Source organism: Anopheles arabiensis, chromosome 2 (genome assembly GCF_016920715.1).
Source record: "Anopheles arabiensis isolate DONGOLA chromosome 2, AaraD3, whole genome shotgun sequence".
Taxonomy (NCBI): Eukaryota; Metazoa; Arthropoda; class Insecta; order Diptera; family Culicidae; genus Anopheles; species Anopheles arabiensis.
The window spans coordinates 93,939,808-93,956,110 of NC_053517.1; the positions used below are offsets into that span (position 1 = coordinate 93,939,808).

The 16,303-nt window shown below is 45.6% G+C and overlaps 1 protein-coding gene across 1 annotated transcript in view; it reads left to right on the top strand.

Moving 5' to 3' along the window:
• The window catches only part of LOC120893923 (fringe glycosyltransferase), a 111,565-nt gene that overhangs the window by 16,255 nt on the left and 79,007 nt on the right, over positions 1–16,303 (top strand). Inside the window, exon 2 of the mRNA XM_040296157.1 lies at positions 14,721–14,769. Coding sequence (XP_040152091.1) covers positions 14,721–14,769 — 49 coding nt within the window. The remainder of the gene's footprint in view (positions 1–14,720; positions 14,770–16,303) is intronic.

The following is a 16,303-nucleotide window of genomic DNA, read 5'->3' on the forward strand; positions in this document are numbered from 1 at the left end:
TTCCTTTCGGATCGAGCTGCTAGTGAACCTCGTCTACGATAAGATCAAGATTCACTCCTCCTATCGGAATCACACCTAAAAAAAGCGAAAAAAGCACTCGTGTAGACAGTGTCATTCGGGAATGGTTTAAAATTGAGGAATCCCACCACAACCAGCGGACCACCAACGGCTTAATTTATTAGCCCGCTCAAGCTCCACCATTCCTCACCCCGGTGCCGAGGTTTCCCTCATCCCAACAATGTGCAATAACTGTTCGCGCAACAGCGCACGACAGAATATTATTTATGAATTTTTCACACTCACTCACGCGAAGGTCTTTGCAGCTACAGCGTGTTTCCTGTACGCGGAGTCAGTTTCAAAAGACGGCGAAGAAAAAAAAACCGCGGCGACAAGCAAAAACTCTTTTGGGGCCCCCTCCTAGAGATGGGTGTCTTGCTAGGCGGCTTCTTAACACAAAACCTGGGAGGGAGGAGACAAAGGTGTAAGGTGTAAATGGGTGAGTGTAAGTGTCATTTTATGGAACGGAACCGATCGGGCAGATCGAAACCGAAACGAATACTAATGTTAAGCCACATCAACCCGACCGTTTTCCTGTGCCGCTTCTTCGATCGCAACCGAGCGGATTCGTCGCTTCTTCGCTTGCAGCGAAGAGAAGCAGTATAGACGAAGGAGAGAAAAAGCAACATTAAGTTGCACGGTCGTCACTGAAAAAGAGGAAGTTACGCATCATAATCATAAATATCGTCAACCAACGCGTTTTTTTCTGCTGCGCAGCGAATTTACACGCCACATAACAATCCGTTTCGCGAGTTCTTAAATCATAATCAAATGTCAGGCCGTCCGATGACCGTTCCGTTGCTAATGTCGGTTTTCTCGTTTTATCTACTTTCAGGTGAGAACATGTGCGGAAAAACACGGCAGAAATACAAAAATGATGCGCTGCGGTAGACCATTCCGCGAAAGCATTTGCTTTTGGAACAACGCGCACACAAACGGGCAAACGGTCATCAACAAAATACGATCACAAATTAATGACAACAGAACACAGCCACAGAGTGCACGGTGTATCGATAAGGCAGAGGCATAATATATGCAAACGCATCGTATTCTTATTTTTGTTACCTTTTCGTTAGCGCTTAGATGCGGTGGAACTGATTACCTTGAATCCTGCCTTCCTTGAAGGGTCGCCTACCACCACCAGTGCACGCAAACAATGTGTGCCCAAACCAGCAACCATGAAAGTACAACCTTTATGCAAACAGCGGACCATTTACTGACCACCATTGATACGCCCCGAGCAAAGGGTCGGTACTGGGCACATCAAGCGGTGAAAGATTGGATCCTTCTCCTTTACTGACCACCCACTTCGATAGGGTTGTTGGAAGGCAAAATTGGCTTAAATGTTTTTGTTTTGAGCGCGCCTTTTTACTTCTTCATTGCAGGCATTCTTCAGACTGTCTCTTTTTCTCTCTGTCTATTTGATACGGCTTAGAGAGCGCTCGGGAGTGCCTTCGGAACGAAGCATTAAAAAAGATACAATTATGCTAATTTTCCGTACCGTACAAGCGTAGTTGCAGTTTACGACTCTGGTTCCGGAACGCTCTGGACACTTTGTCATCTTTACAAACACGAAGCCAAAGGACTCTCGATGGTGGAAGCTCTTCGCCGCGAGCTCTTTGCTAGCCCCCCAATATGTCATCGGCACTTGAGAGACAAATTAATGAACCGCTTCTGTTTGGCAAGCATATGCCAACCCTTCTCAACAGCACATGCCCCCCCTCAAAAGCTTTGCGTGAGTGCAATCAAGATACAGTGAGTAGTCGTCGATTGCATTCGTGGCTAGAGCGGAGCACAGCGATAGGATTTACAGCCAAGGATATAAAACACATAGGGTTTGGAAGCACAAACATACATCAAGCAAATCATTAAATTGCAAATCCCATTCTTGAGCACCAACTTCGCCTTAGAGTAAAAGCAACAGGGGCAACAGCTTTAGTTTATGAATTAAACATTTCCCGTCCAGGTCGTCGATCATTTCGAACTGGATCGAAAAACGACTGGAGCTAGCAAGAGCTCGTGTCTCGCCATCGCTGTGCACTATGGCGTTACATACATTATGGATGAGCGATCCACATGCGACGAGCGTGGTTACACCGTCAGCTGATAGGATGTGAATGGTGATTTTAGGGCGTTCTTTACTGGAAGTTTTTCGATGCATCGTTGCTGGCACTGTTGCACAAAACGACACAGAGCGTCCGATGAGATTAATCAATCTGTAAAACAATCTCGGAAGGTGTGGTGCACGGTGCGCGAAAGAAATGGTAAATGTATTCTTGCTTAAATATGCGAAAGGAAATCAGTTTCGCGTAGAAATAGAGGTTCACATTTAATTACTGATTTTTTTTTTTTTCAATGTTTTGTAGACCTTTCAAAACTTCCTGGTAACTCTTTCAAAGTCTTCAAAAACATGAACACACTCATGCAGAATGATGTTACAACGTCTAGTATAACATAAATTATAGCATTTCCCATGAAGTTCCTATCTTGTACATCCCCAATGAACCAGGAAATTCTGGACAAAGTAGTGACCTCTAATCGGCCACATCACGATAAGCGAGCTCTTCCTGGCTGCAGCAACAGTTGGTGCCATTGTTCTGCCACTATATTAGTACTTAGTAGCATGTTCGATCGCTATCATCGCAAGAAAACACACCTGAAAGCAGCACTATTCCCGAGCAGCAGTTCATGCCATTTTGCTGCACAGTTTGAACCGTTTTTCCACTACAGCCTAAGGTCGGTCGTCGGTCGAGTGGTGTCTAATGCGAAATTAAGTCAATTGTTATTTATGAGCGGTTCAACCTGCGGTGGTGGGGGAAGAGGGGCGCTCCTAGCAAGAATAAATTATGAAGCACACCCGAGCACAAGAGCGAACACAAAAACTGACCTCGGCGTGTGAGTGTTTTTGGCTTTGAAGTTGAAGTTGAACTCCACTTTTCATTCGCTCCAGTGCTTAAGGAGGTGGTGCAGTAGCGGGTAGGCGGTTCACTGCAATTCCCGGGCAAACGGATCTCTTCCGATTTATCTATCGCCCCACGAATGTCTTACCATGACCCCGCCAGGCAGTGTATTGTGCTTTGCCCTCACCTTAGGAGGTACACCAGTGGAGATGCTATCAACGGCCAAACTTCCTTTGAGCGAAAAACTATTCCACCGGTGACGATAGCGATGCCGATGTTCACTCCCCATTCACATTACCAAGATGCACAAGTGATGTATTTGTGTGTGTTATTTCGCAGCTTCTGCTACCGCATGCTGTGTCGCCCTTTTTTCTCCCTATCATTTAACCTCTATTGTTTTGCATCTCGCAGCCATGTATCCAGAAGGCCAAAATGAAAGCCCTCCCTGCCCGGCGGTTGCGGTTCCTTCTTGGTTTGATTCTGGGTCAAAGACACAAACACAGCAACCGCCAGCCAATCGTCCAGCCCGCTCTTATCGATGATTAAAATCGCATTCAAATTACACCGAGGACCGCGTTTCAATGTCCTACGCGCGAAACAACAACTACGCGCGCGCGCGCCTCCTCTCGAGAAGGCTTGGGACCAGGAGTGCCGGTATGATGGCGGGTTTGCCGTGATGCCGCAAACGAGATTTATGATTATGAAAACGGTGCTCTCCACCCAGCGGGGAAGCGTTTTGGGAGGCGCTGGAGCCAAAAACGGCTCCGGGAGGTGGCGTGGTGAGACGGTTGAAGGTCTAGGCAAAGCGTCATATCGCGCGCGCTCGCACAGCAACCGTCTCCCTTTGGGTCGTGGATCTCGTTCCGATAGGCGCGCTGGAACGGTTCCAGCACGCGCGATTCGTTCCGTTCGGTGGAAACGCGGGCGAGATTTATGTATCGCATTCGAAAACCATAACAATAACAGTACGCGCGGGATGGGGACTAGAGCGCACGGACGTATGCGGAACTGATAGGAAAGCAAAAAAAAAACCCCATAGCCGTTTCTAATTTTCACTCACCATAATGGGTTTTGGGTTAGAAAACAACTTTAGACCCCATTGCTTGCCAGCTTTGGGATGGATCTACCCTCCAGGAGGTCGAACTTAGTGTTTTGGTCTGCCAAAAGACTCATAAATTGCTGGACAGTTACCAGTCAGACGTTCCAGGGATTTTGAAAATAAACTTGGGCATGTAATAATTTCTCAAAAAAACCCCAAAAGAACTCCAGGTTTGGTGCTACGAAACTAGTAGGCGGTACGTGCCGTGTGGCGTCTCATTCCAATCGTGTCTGGCTATCACCAACCTCCGCCATAATCGAACCACTTTCTCGGCCCATTCTTGCCCACCGAAAATCAACATTCCACGCATAAAAGTGACGTTAACGTGTTTTCTGGACAAATTTTCCTACCGCAGCATAATCGTTACCGTGTATTCTACATCACCTTCCTCTCCAGGTACATACTACAAGGCAAGTACAGCGGGATCTTCACTACCACGAACAATAACAGCCTGAAGGAAGACGGGCAGACGAAAGCCCAACTCCAAGAACAGGTTTCCTGTCGCTAAGGAACAATTTCTTGCTTCCTCTTACTCTCTCCGGTGCGCACATCCGACATGCATTGGGGTTTGTTTGCGTCCGAAGGATGCATACATCCGTCCCAGACCCAGCCAGCTCAGCTTTGATAGACAGCAACCTGTGACTTCCAGCGCGGTGCAGCAAACTACTGCCGACATTTCGCTGATGCCCGGTTCTACCGGATGGACCCCATGGCCGACGATGGGCGTACGGGCACACCCCGTTCCTCGGTGTTACGAGAACGTGGAACGAAAAGCTACAGAAAACAAACCGACGGGAGTGTGTGGGGAAACACAGCAGCAAAAAACATGAGCAATTGTAAATTTTTATCACGTTTCGCAATGCCTGGTTGGTTAGTCGCTTTTGCTAACTCGACGCTGCACACTGTTGAAAAGTGGATGCTGCCGTACAGCGAGAACATGACCGCGTTGGTGCTTCCGTTGTCTGTTCGGACAGGCTTCTTCGCTGCAACGCTCTCCATCGAGCCTGAGTTGTAGGGCGAATTTCCCAACAACATTTCTGCAACAACTTCTCCGCCCTCTCCGCCTGGCGCGAAGAAGCCATCAAACAAAAGTGGCATAATGGAACAAGTGAGGCCGTTCGGGCCCTTCGGAAAGATGAACCGGGCACAACATTCCAACACTGATAACTCGTTCCGAAACATCGCCGAGATTCATCAATAAAACAGTACGCAACACGCATATCGATAACAAACATCACCAAATGCTGCACTATCACGGACACTACAGACTCTGGCTGAAATTTCATTTCTAATCAATTTCTCGACAAGGCTTCTTTGTTGGAAGGGCAGAGGTACACTGCTGGCACTACACACTTGGATGTGAGAGGTTCGCAGGCACGTCCAGACAACAATTCCTTTCCCAGGCGAAACGTGCCTGCGTGCCACGGGACCCCATGGCGCCAGCCAGTTTCGTCCAGCTGCCGATACTGGGCGGAACGGAATCGGGCGACGACACGATCTCTTTCGCCAAATCGAGCGGGTGGTGCTGACGGACCGATGCCTCACGATATCACAAACACATCTCGTGGTGTAACGCTCCCCCTTTGCGCGTTAGGAGCTTCTGCTGATGGAGAAGCCGTACACTGGGCGGCCGCCGTCTGGTATTAATTAACATTATTCACAACTTTTTCCGAGAATTATTGCACCCAAATGCGACGCCCGGGCCTGGGATTTGGAGCGAGCGATTAGGACATGTGGGATTCGAGTTCAACCTCACCCACGCTGCACAACGCACAGATGCGATAGTGTGTGCGACGACCAAAAAGAAAACAATCGCATTTGTTTATAAATGACGGATAAATGGGATGTTGGAATGTTTGTTATGGGAACCGTGTTGGTAGTGTCTGGGATGATGTTGTACATTGTCTGCATTGCTCACATGTGCAAGAATGTTAATCTAACGGTTTTAAGTACGTCATATGCAAAGATCCAAAGATGTTTGATGAACTTTTCAACATTCAACATCTTTTATCCATTCAAAATGTGGCTTTAAAACATACTTGGGTTATTCAAATATTTTATAATTATCAATTCTCAAAATATATTGAGATTTAACAGGTTTGAAGCATTGTCAATTATCTGAGCTAACCTCAAAATGTCGTCTAGTTAATTAGAGAGCTTTTGAATGTATTAGAGCTCTTGAATCTATTGAATCAATCAGGAAGGTTTCTCCAATAAAAGCTTCCCCCTTCACCAAAGATCCGGTTCAAACTCATCCTCAACCTTCTGCCACCGAGGAGCGGGACAGGGAATGAAATTAAATTACCATTTCCCACGATCTTCATGTTTGTAATTGTTGTCCGGCAACCGCGACCAGCGACGCCATACCGCAATCCAAAACCAGATCAAAACCAGAACTACTACTGCACCGTGACAGTTACACAAACCACTTCTTTCCACCGATCCACCACCACTCCTGTGATCGCGCGTTCGTTTACTCCACACACAAGCGAAAATGCGGTTCCCGATATCTCGTCTGATGAACTTGAAACTGTCTTCGATCTCGAGCGCAAATGAATGGACGAGAGGCAGAGTGGCGACGAATGATAAGTTTGTTCCCCTTCCTGTTTGTGGTGCATCCCTTTCCTCCTCCTGATCCATCTTTTGGATGCACCGTATGAGAAAATTCTCCACACAGCATCAAGCTGATGACATTTTTTTTAAAGGAAAGAGGAAATGATACGACACGAAAACATCTGCTGCAGCATGAGAAAAGTCGGAACGGATTCTAAACGGCGTGGAAACGAAAACGGAAGAATACTTTCAAAAGGAGGGTGGAAAACCGTCCGATTTCCATTCCGGTGCGAATCGCAGACTTTGTCTTACTTCCATCTCGTTCATTCGTAGACATCGCTGAAGAAGCCGTTGATTGAATTGTTTGGAAATGGGCGCGTAGACCATCGTCAAACGCCATCCACCGGTACATGCTCTATTCGTTTTTTTTTGCATCCATTTGTAGAAACACTGCCGCCATACCGTAGTTACTGTTGTAGAGCTCGGGAAGTTGTTTGCTTCATGCCCTTGCACACCTCCCTGCTTCCGCACATTCAGCCAATCTACTTCCATGCGCAGATGAGCGCAAAGTGCAAAAATGTATGTCGCCGATTTGATGCGGCGAAGGCATTTCGCAACATCATTGCTTAGATGCTTTCGTTCCTTTTGCGGTTTTGCGGGCTGCCGGGCCCAGAGATCGTACGAAAGATGCGATTGGAGAATGTTATTGCAAAATGTGTCCACCTCTTTCGCTCTCTATCTCTCGTCGTTCGATGCGTTTTATGTTGCGCAAGAAACGCGCATAAAACTGCATACAAAACGAGACACCGCAAACAAAGTGATTTGCTGCCAATGTATTAACGGTGAGAAATTTAAATAAGATATCAAATTTCTATTAACACTCCTTTCAAATTACCTTTTCGGAGATTTGTTACTCCGCTTTAAGAAGCAAACAAAAAAAAACAATCTGCCACTCATAAAAGTGTCCGCTTTAGTGCCGAGCCGTATAGTAAGCCTTGTTGTCAGCATCAAAGAGGATGAAAAAAATTGGACGGAGGCGGACACGATTTACGATCCATTAGAAATGCACTTGATGGCCACACTAAAACCATCCGATATGTGCGTCCGTTTGTTTTGCGCGACAGTAAATGGAACTGATGCCTGCGCGTATGGAAAAAGCACTTTCCACGCTCGAGATGCATATTCCTGTGCACAGTGGGAATGAATCTGGTTTACGCAAAATTCAGTTAAAAATTGTCAAGGGAAATTAAACTCCATTAGCTGAGTTAATAACGATCACCGTTGAATGCTTGTATGATTGGAATACACATTTAATAGTGTTACTTTAAATATTTAGCAACATTTTGATCTATCTAAATTCCCTATAAAATCAGCAATATTGCAACACATCCGTAGAACCATTTTCACTCCCATAGTGAGCCGAACGCACGAGACAGCAAACCATTCCAGCGGTACGACCCGCGGTTAGCGTGCTTGAGACTTGGAATTTCTGCAAACAAATAACTACTTCACGATCGGCAGTTGGTCCAGCAGCTTCCTTCGGTTTTTTTTTTGTTTTGCTCCCGGACATACTGGTGTGTCACACAACCGTACTATGCTGTCGTTTGCAGCCTTTTTCCGCTCTTTATGTTTCACTTCTCGTGTGCGTGTTTGTGGGCCTTCACTTCGGGCAAATAGAATAAAAACAAACGTGCGTAGGCTTGGGCGGAGGATGTTGACAAACGTACGATGCTGCGTCTTTCCTTTTTGTATCCTGTGTTATTGTGAACTCGATACTCGTTCTTGTTTTTTTTTCTTTCGCCTCAACGGAAGGTGAGATTGCGGATTGCTCTTTATGCATCAGAACGCGAACGCCCACGACTGACGATGATGCTAATAATGCATCGCCCGAAGGCGGTTGTTGATGCAACCGAGCCCACCGCTTCTGCAAGTTTGTTTTAATTTCTGGCTTGAAAAATTGCCATCATACTGACCATCGTAGCTGGTTGCAGAGACCAAAACCATATAGGGGACGTATAAAAATTAGTTTAATGAGAGCCCAAAATGGTTTCACATACATAAATTGCCGAATATTGTGCCATCAAAGCATCTTTTTCTCTCTCACCCTGTCCTTTATTGAACATCGTTTTCAAAAACAAAACTTTGTTTATTATTTTAAGTTATGAGCCTCAAATAACAAAACCGTGCAATATGTCAGCAGATTATGAGAGAGAAAAGTAAACAAACTATTCCCGTCAACGTTAATGCTACTGCGCACCTCATTCATTTGTTTGTTCTTTAACCACTTCTAAATCCATTGAAAAAAGCGACCCTCGCCCTTTTCTTAAGCAAGAGAATAAATCAACAGCTGAAACAAAAAAAAAGCAGTAACAAAAACACACTTCCTCAGAATGCACCGATTTTCCGACCCGTATCGGTTCACATGTGTGAAGAAAAGTGTCCAACAAACAGGATGCCACACACTGACGCCCGAAACGTTTACAGCCACTTGTTGTCGTTGCACGTTATGGGTCGCTTTTCTTTCTCAACCACTTGCAAATGCAACACTTTTTTCCCATTGCTCATGTTCACTTACACCGCTCCGGGGGAACGGTGGTTTTCCCATCAACAAATTCGGCGGGGAAAAAACGGAAAAGTCAATGACATTTACATGTGGCGTATATGATTCTAGGAACTCGGTGTGTCATCAGACCCCTTTATTCTTACACACGGTGTAAACTTCGTTGGTATATAACACTCAATTGTCTTACTTCCCCGTTCATCATCGTCCCATCAACGCTACTTGTTTTCGGTTGTGTAACACACGGCGCACTTTATGAGCATAAATACCACCAGCCCACAAAGCATCACCACTTGTAAGCAACCCCTTTTTCCCACCGTCGGGCTACACGATCACGGCAATTTCGTGTGAGTCGGTTTAGTTGTTTCATCCCGCCCCTTCGATTTTTTTCCAAGAACACACATGTGTAAATGGTGTTGTTGCCACTTGATCACTTTCGAGCTAGAACTCTTCTGCTAGAAGTCAATTTGTCAGCAGATCACCGTGACACAAAGGCGGCATTTGCCGACGCCCATTGCAAAGAAGGATTAAGTCATCATCCATGGATATCGGAAATAGGTCGGATATATGCTGTAAAGGGGATCGTCTGTGGAGTTATGCGCGCTCTTGTCAGATCGTCAAGATGTATGACACCCGGAAAGGAAAGATACAACAACGCGCTTTATGCCTTCATCTGCCCGATGCGTAACTGTTTTGGGAATGCCTTGCTATTTATAGCTAGTCGCGGTACAACCAACATGTGCCCGAAACCTCATGGGTAGTCGCTACACATGTGCGTTAAGGGGTTGTTTACGCGTCCATTAGGTTCCTCGCGTTAAAAAGCATGTAGTGCGGTGACGAGATCAATTGTACGTCTTCTATTCTTTCTGTAGAGCAAAAAAAGTGACCAAGTATTACGTAGTCTTACATCTGGGTATTAGAATTCAACGAGGACCTAACAGATTGGTTACTTTAAGTTTGCAGGGGGTCTTCCGGAATTGAAGTTTGCTCTCATCATGCCATGTTTTAGAACATTGTGTGGCCCTGTGTTTCCTTAAAATAAAAAAAATAAAAAAACAAAAAGTTCTAAAGATGATTCCTGAAACATTGAATTAATGTCAAACCTCAGTTGCGTTAATGAAGACCAATATTTTATTTTAGTTTCAAAACTTACATACCATGGGTTGTATGTTCCACTACAGTCACGTTAGCAACAATCAACCCAAATGCGGATGAATTAAATGGCTTTGAAGAATTGTAAACAATTTCATGAACCAAAATGAAATGTTTTTAAAAAACCTCAATGCTTTGTAGTCAGCATTTTCTAAAACCATCCAATAATTAACCCTCTTTCAGCACAAACCACCGATTCGGGTGAAATTTGAATCCCCCCGTCGCCGGGGAGGGTTTGTTTTTGGCTTTCGCAAACTTTAAAAACGTGCTTGGGCATGTAGGAAGGTCGCAAAAAGCTGTCGGGAAAGAAACTCATTCAGCAAAATGCGTCCATAAGAACTGCAAAACCCGGGATGCACACCAAGCAACACGCCCAAGCGCGGACCGGACACCGACAAGAAGCGGAACGAAACTCTACACCCGCTACGTGCTGAGGCACGGATGTGTTTCTTGGTGCCGCCGCTTGCGGGAAATGTTGTCACTTTGCTACGGTTTAGCAACGATGCGCTGTTGCGAGTGATGAAAATCGAGCCATTTGGCAGCAAAAAATTAAAATAAACAAAACGTCCAACGTACTTCCGTGTGTGCGCTTAAATTTGAGCAGGATTTGGTTAGTTTTTTGCAAAGAATTTATTGCTTTGAAAGCATCAAAAGATAGGCAAAAATGCCTCACAAAATAACCTGATTATAACTAACCCAAACCTTCGCATACGTTGGCAAATGAGAAGCCACGTGTGTTGGCGGTGCTGCGGCGTGAAGCACAATCTCGGTCGTTACAGTTGTTTTGTCACCCTTTTGCCACTCTCAATACACTCCGTGGCTGGCAGTACGGCCGCGGGTGCATCCCAAACCTTACCGCAAAAGCCCGCCACGACAAACACGAGACAACAAAAGTCGTGATGAAGTTGCACTCGCTTTCGATTGCACGGAGGCGGACGGGCTTTGCTGCTACTTTGCAACTCGTGGCAGACACACACACACCACCGTGCAAGAAGCGAGAGTTCCTATTGAAAAGGAAACCCTCCAGCATCTCAGAAGGGAAGAGTGAAAAAAACACACCACGAAAGGGAAGCACATTCAAAGCCCGTACCACCGGGTCTCGTGCGACACACCGAGCGGCCCCCGCATAACCACAACCCGTGTAGAACATCAGCAAAACATGAATTATATACAAATAATGTGAAATTTCAATGAGCAAATAAATCTTAATTTTTGAGACGCTTGTCCAGGCGCGCACGGGCGGCCGTTTGGCGGGAGAGAAATAAATCGCATTGCGCCCTTGTTTGCCGAAGCCGAGAGTAGAGGTGTCCGATTGGGTTGTACGAGCGGATTTTTGTTTTGCCATTTTGGATTTTTTTATCAAGATCGTTGCCTTTTTGCTGTACAGTTTTGGCTTTGGTTTTGTAGCAGTTACGAGGACGAGAATTTGTTTGAACATTGGCCTCTTGTGCTGTCTTTCGGTTCACTCCTTAACGCTCAGCTTCCATTAAAACAAACAAGAAATAAGAAGCTTAGTTTGTTTGCTCGTTTGTTAGGATGTTCCGCTTTAACAAGAAGCAGGAGTACTTTCGATTTCAAAGAAAAGAAGCCACAAAACTGCAAGAGGCAATCTAAGATCACGCTGTGATCTCTACCGTTTGCAGGCTTTCCAGATGGTGTTCGTTAGTTGATTTTCTGGTACTATTTCATCTAAAATCGCCACAAAAATACAAACGCCTTTTTTAAATAACTCACACTGCAACAAACTTGTCACTAACCGCTAAAGAAAATGTAATCAAAAGAAACAAAAACATCCAAACTAGTTCGAACCGCAAAAAACCCCATCATACCATTAAGTGTAACAGAAGAAGGTGAGTTTATGTGGTTCTTTTACAACACAAACGCATACGAGTAACAGGAGAAGTAAGCGATAAACAGTGTAAGAAAAGCTGTGTAGAGACAGCGAAAGCGATCGTGAAAACTGATTTATGCATCAATGAACAATGAGTCAGTAAATTAAATTGATATTTGAATAGGGAAACGGTGTGTCGCCCTTGCTGTTGCTGCTACTCCTCGATCTCGACCGCGAGCAAAAGCGATCACAGCACGGATCACCATTTTATGCTCCTCACTCCACAAGATGCGTTTGGCCTCGCAGTTCTCTCTCTCTCTCTCTCTCGGCATCGTTTGACATAATCGATTGCCATCTTATCACCTACTGCACCCTCCTCCAGGTACGATCAGCAAACACCTTCTCGCGCGGAAGGAAGTGAGACCGGCGGGCCCGTGTCTTTTTCGCCCATGCAAAACACACACAACAAAAGCGAACGCAAAGGGCGATTAATCACATCAACGAACAGGGCTCTCTCGTCGTCCGTTCTATGCCCCCGTGCGGGAAGATATCGCTTTCCTTCGCTGCTCTCGAAACGCCCAGACACAGTCGGAAAGAAACATCGGCATCATTTGTTCGTGTCTGGTCTAATTAGATGTTAATCAACTGATAGCGCGCGCGCCCAACCGATCGATCGATCGCTCTAATGTCTTGGCGGAGGGGTTGTGCCTTCTTTTCTTTTTCTTTCGAGACATCGACACTCCCCGGACGCAATCAATGGGCAATTTATTTCGCACCACGTCTGATGAATGCTATTTCCTGTGGTAAAATGGCCCGTGGGGGTAGGAGTGTATCTGTATCGAAATTGCAAAACACGGTGATACGATCGCGCAGTGGATGCGGGTTGGCAAGATGTGCGTTTTCCAAACAAAGGCGTTCATTTTGGGGTGGATGATGATGGCAATCAGCTGCGAGCGAAAAGGTTAAAGTCGCTTGGTTTTTGGACACAAATGAGATTATTGCGGGGAAACTTAATTAGATTGTGTTCTTGATTGCATGCCAATGAATAGCAGCAACATCAAAAACCTTTCAAATTTTGGGAAATGAAGAAGACACCATCTTTAATCCTAAAACTCAAACACTCAAACCACACTCCGTCAATATCATAATTCTGGCACATAGTTTGACATTATTTCATTGCTTTCACCTCACCGCCTCATACCCAAACGCATCTTTCCTGTCCAAAAAAGGGTGTCCCTTAATTGCGTCACATTCATTTCTTAATTGCGCCCTCTGTATGCTGATTGCGATGTCAAACCCAAGCCACACATGGCCCGGCCGGGCGATCAATCGACAGCGAAACTTCAATCCGTCGCCAGTTGGAAAACGCCAGGAATGCAATCAAAATGCAATTGCCTGGCTCATTGGTCCGGGCTCGGAGCAAGGAAGAGTTCTGACACGCAGCCCGGCCAGCGCGAGAGTGCCGGTGATGAGATGATTAAAATACGATAAGCAAAAAAGGGCAACCCTCATGCATAAAGACGCATCCGCGCTCCGCCCGAAAGCGCTGACAGAACTGTAACACAGACGACCGTACCGATTTCCGGTTTTTGTCGCACTCAAACCACGCGGGCCCCGTGTTTTTTTCCCACCAAAGCACTCAAATCACAGCAGCAAGGGCCGAACCGGACGATCCAGGCTTGTACTTTGGTGGACATATTTGGAAATGGGCACTTTTTCTTGCGGCCCCGCGACAGCTTTGACGACCCCGCTCCTGCACCGGCGTCGATCGGCGGCTTCCACCATGCTTTTGACGAACCCGAAGATCGAGTGATGAAAGCAAGATCTCAGATCGCTCGGACGACAATCGATAGTGACTGGAATCGGGAATCAGCGGCGCGTTTGCAAGCGGCAAACTGGTCCCGCGGTTGAAGCAATCGCGATCGCGAACCGTTTAGCGGGCTGCAGTGTGTCTGTCGAACGTTCTCCTCCTCTTCCATCGCTCAATGTCGAACGATGATGGGACCATTGCTCCGTCAAATGTCTCCCGAGCGCGTCCGCTGCTGCTGTGCCTTCTTTTTGCCGCGCCACAACCAGACCTATCCCTCAGCCCGTCGGAATGGTCAAGTTCGGCATTGGTGGCGGCAAAAGCGTAAGAGGAAAACTCCACAAACAGGGAACTCAAACGGGCCCCTCGGGGAAAATGATGTCCCGTTTCGTGGCCGGGCGGTTGCCATGAATGGGCAAAGCAAGGTTTTTCCTCTGGCTCTCGATCCGGTGCTTTCGCGGGGTTGATATTTTAATTAGAATAATTAAGCTGATTATCTTTTATTGAGTCGGCGATCGGTTGCTGATCAGGAAAGGAAGACGGAAGGAGTTTACAGACGTAATCGATCATCAATCGATCGATTGGTTGTGATTCGCTTGCAACAAGGGGACCCTTACCCCTAGTATGTTGTTTATTATAATAATTCTTTCGTTGCTTCTGGTTAATCAGGGAACAATGTGGAAATTCATTATGTTTAATACTATTTATTACCTTTTTTTAAGCAATGCTAACATTTCTCTTCTTTATCCTTTCAATTTTAGACATGGTTTTTCACCGACACCGAAGATCCCCACTACCAGCAGCTGACCAGTAAGTACACTTTACTCTCTTCAATATGTCTCAGAGCTTTCACAGCGCATTGTCTAGGCGCTCCACTCGTGTTCATATAAGAAGTAAACGTTAGGAGAACACTACAGATCATTTAAAATGCTTTTACTAGCCACACACACCATGTCCGCCAAACCCTTTTAATGTGGATGAACCTTTCAACCTTAATGGTCAACAAACGGCCAAAGCGGGAACCTATCTGCTGCCCATATCAGCGCAAACGAGAACATACAGAAGCTTCACAATAGTGGACCTTGAGTATTCAATCAGCCATAAAACGGACTCAAAGTTTTATGACTCTTTTATGATTTGGAATCAATCGAGAGTCAACGTTTTTGGGAAATGTATTTTAAAGGGAATCTGCCGAGCCAATAATCTACTGCGCTTGGGTAAAAGATAATAGGTAAAACGTTCGCCGAGCGACTGACAGTAATAAGATGAAAGATAAAGCACGCATTTCAGATGCATTCGTCGTTATTGAACTGTTAAGGTTCGTAAAACCGATTCTTTGGAAGTTGCCGATTAATATCTTCAGGATTCCTTCGAATTTTCGGAACTACGGGACAAATACTTTTAATGTTTGTTTAACTATTCATAATTCCCCCCAAAATCATCCTATTTGAAATGGTTTCCCGTTGTTTTCTCTGACCAAAATGCTTACCCCACGCGTAAACTTGCAAGATGCCGTTTATTAAGATCCAATAAAATCTGTTAACTCACCGGCATTTGCGTCACTTTATCTGTTTTTGGTTTTTTTTCCTACCAATTTTTACGACTCAATACCCAATGGTTCCCCGTCTTTTCGGTATGTTGTCTTCACATTAAAACACACTCAGCGTTAGTGTTGTCTACGAATCCCATAAACAAAGCCATGCATTTGTGTCAAACGTCCATCTCCAGACAAACCGCAGCAGCACCTAGTCCAAGAGATGACTATTTTAATTTCCCAAAATCCCTTTTCGTTCGATCTCTCGATCTATGGCCCTGTTTTTATAGACTTACCTCCGATTCCCGATGACGCGACACACATGTGCCAAGAGACAACTACAAAAAAACACAGCCAGACAAAGCCACAAAACACACACAGGCAGACAAAATGGCTGATTAATGGCTGATCGTTCGGGAGACAGTTTGGAAGTTCCGACTCTGTGCGCGGTCAAACGCGTCCCGCTTCCCAACCGGCAACGCGCGACTGTAAATGCGAGGGGACTCCGATAATTTGATTTTCTCTTGAACTCATTAAATTGAATGATGTGATCGGATAAAACAACCAAAACCTGTGCGCTGACCACCAAAGCTTTTTTGTTGTTGTTGTGTGTGTGGCGCAACCCGGACCAAAGGATTACGGAGCAACACACAACTGGGAACCCATCATCGTTGGGGTGATGTTGTGTTGGCTTTTTTGAGGTTAAAGGCCTTGTTTTTTTGTGATCAAAGTTTTGAACGACACACACATAAACAACCGTTGCACAAAACACAAACTGCACAAAAAAATCTCCCCCACTGAAATTCATGC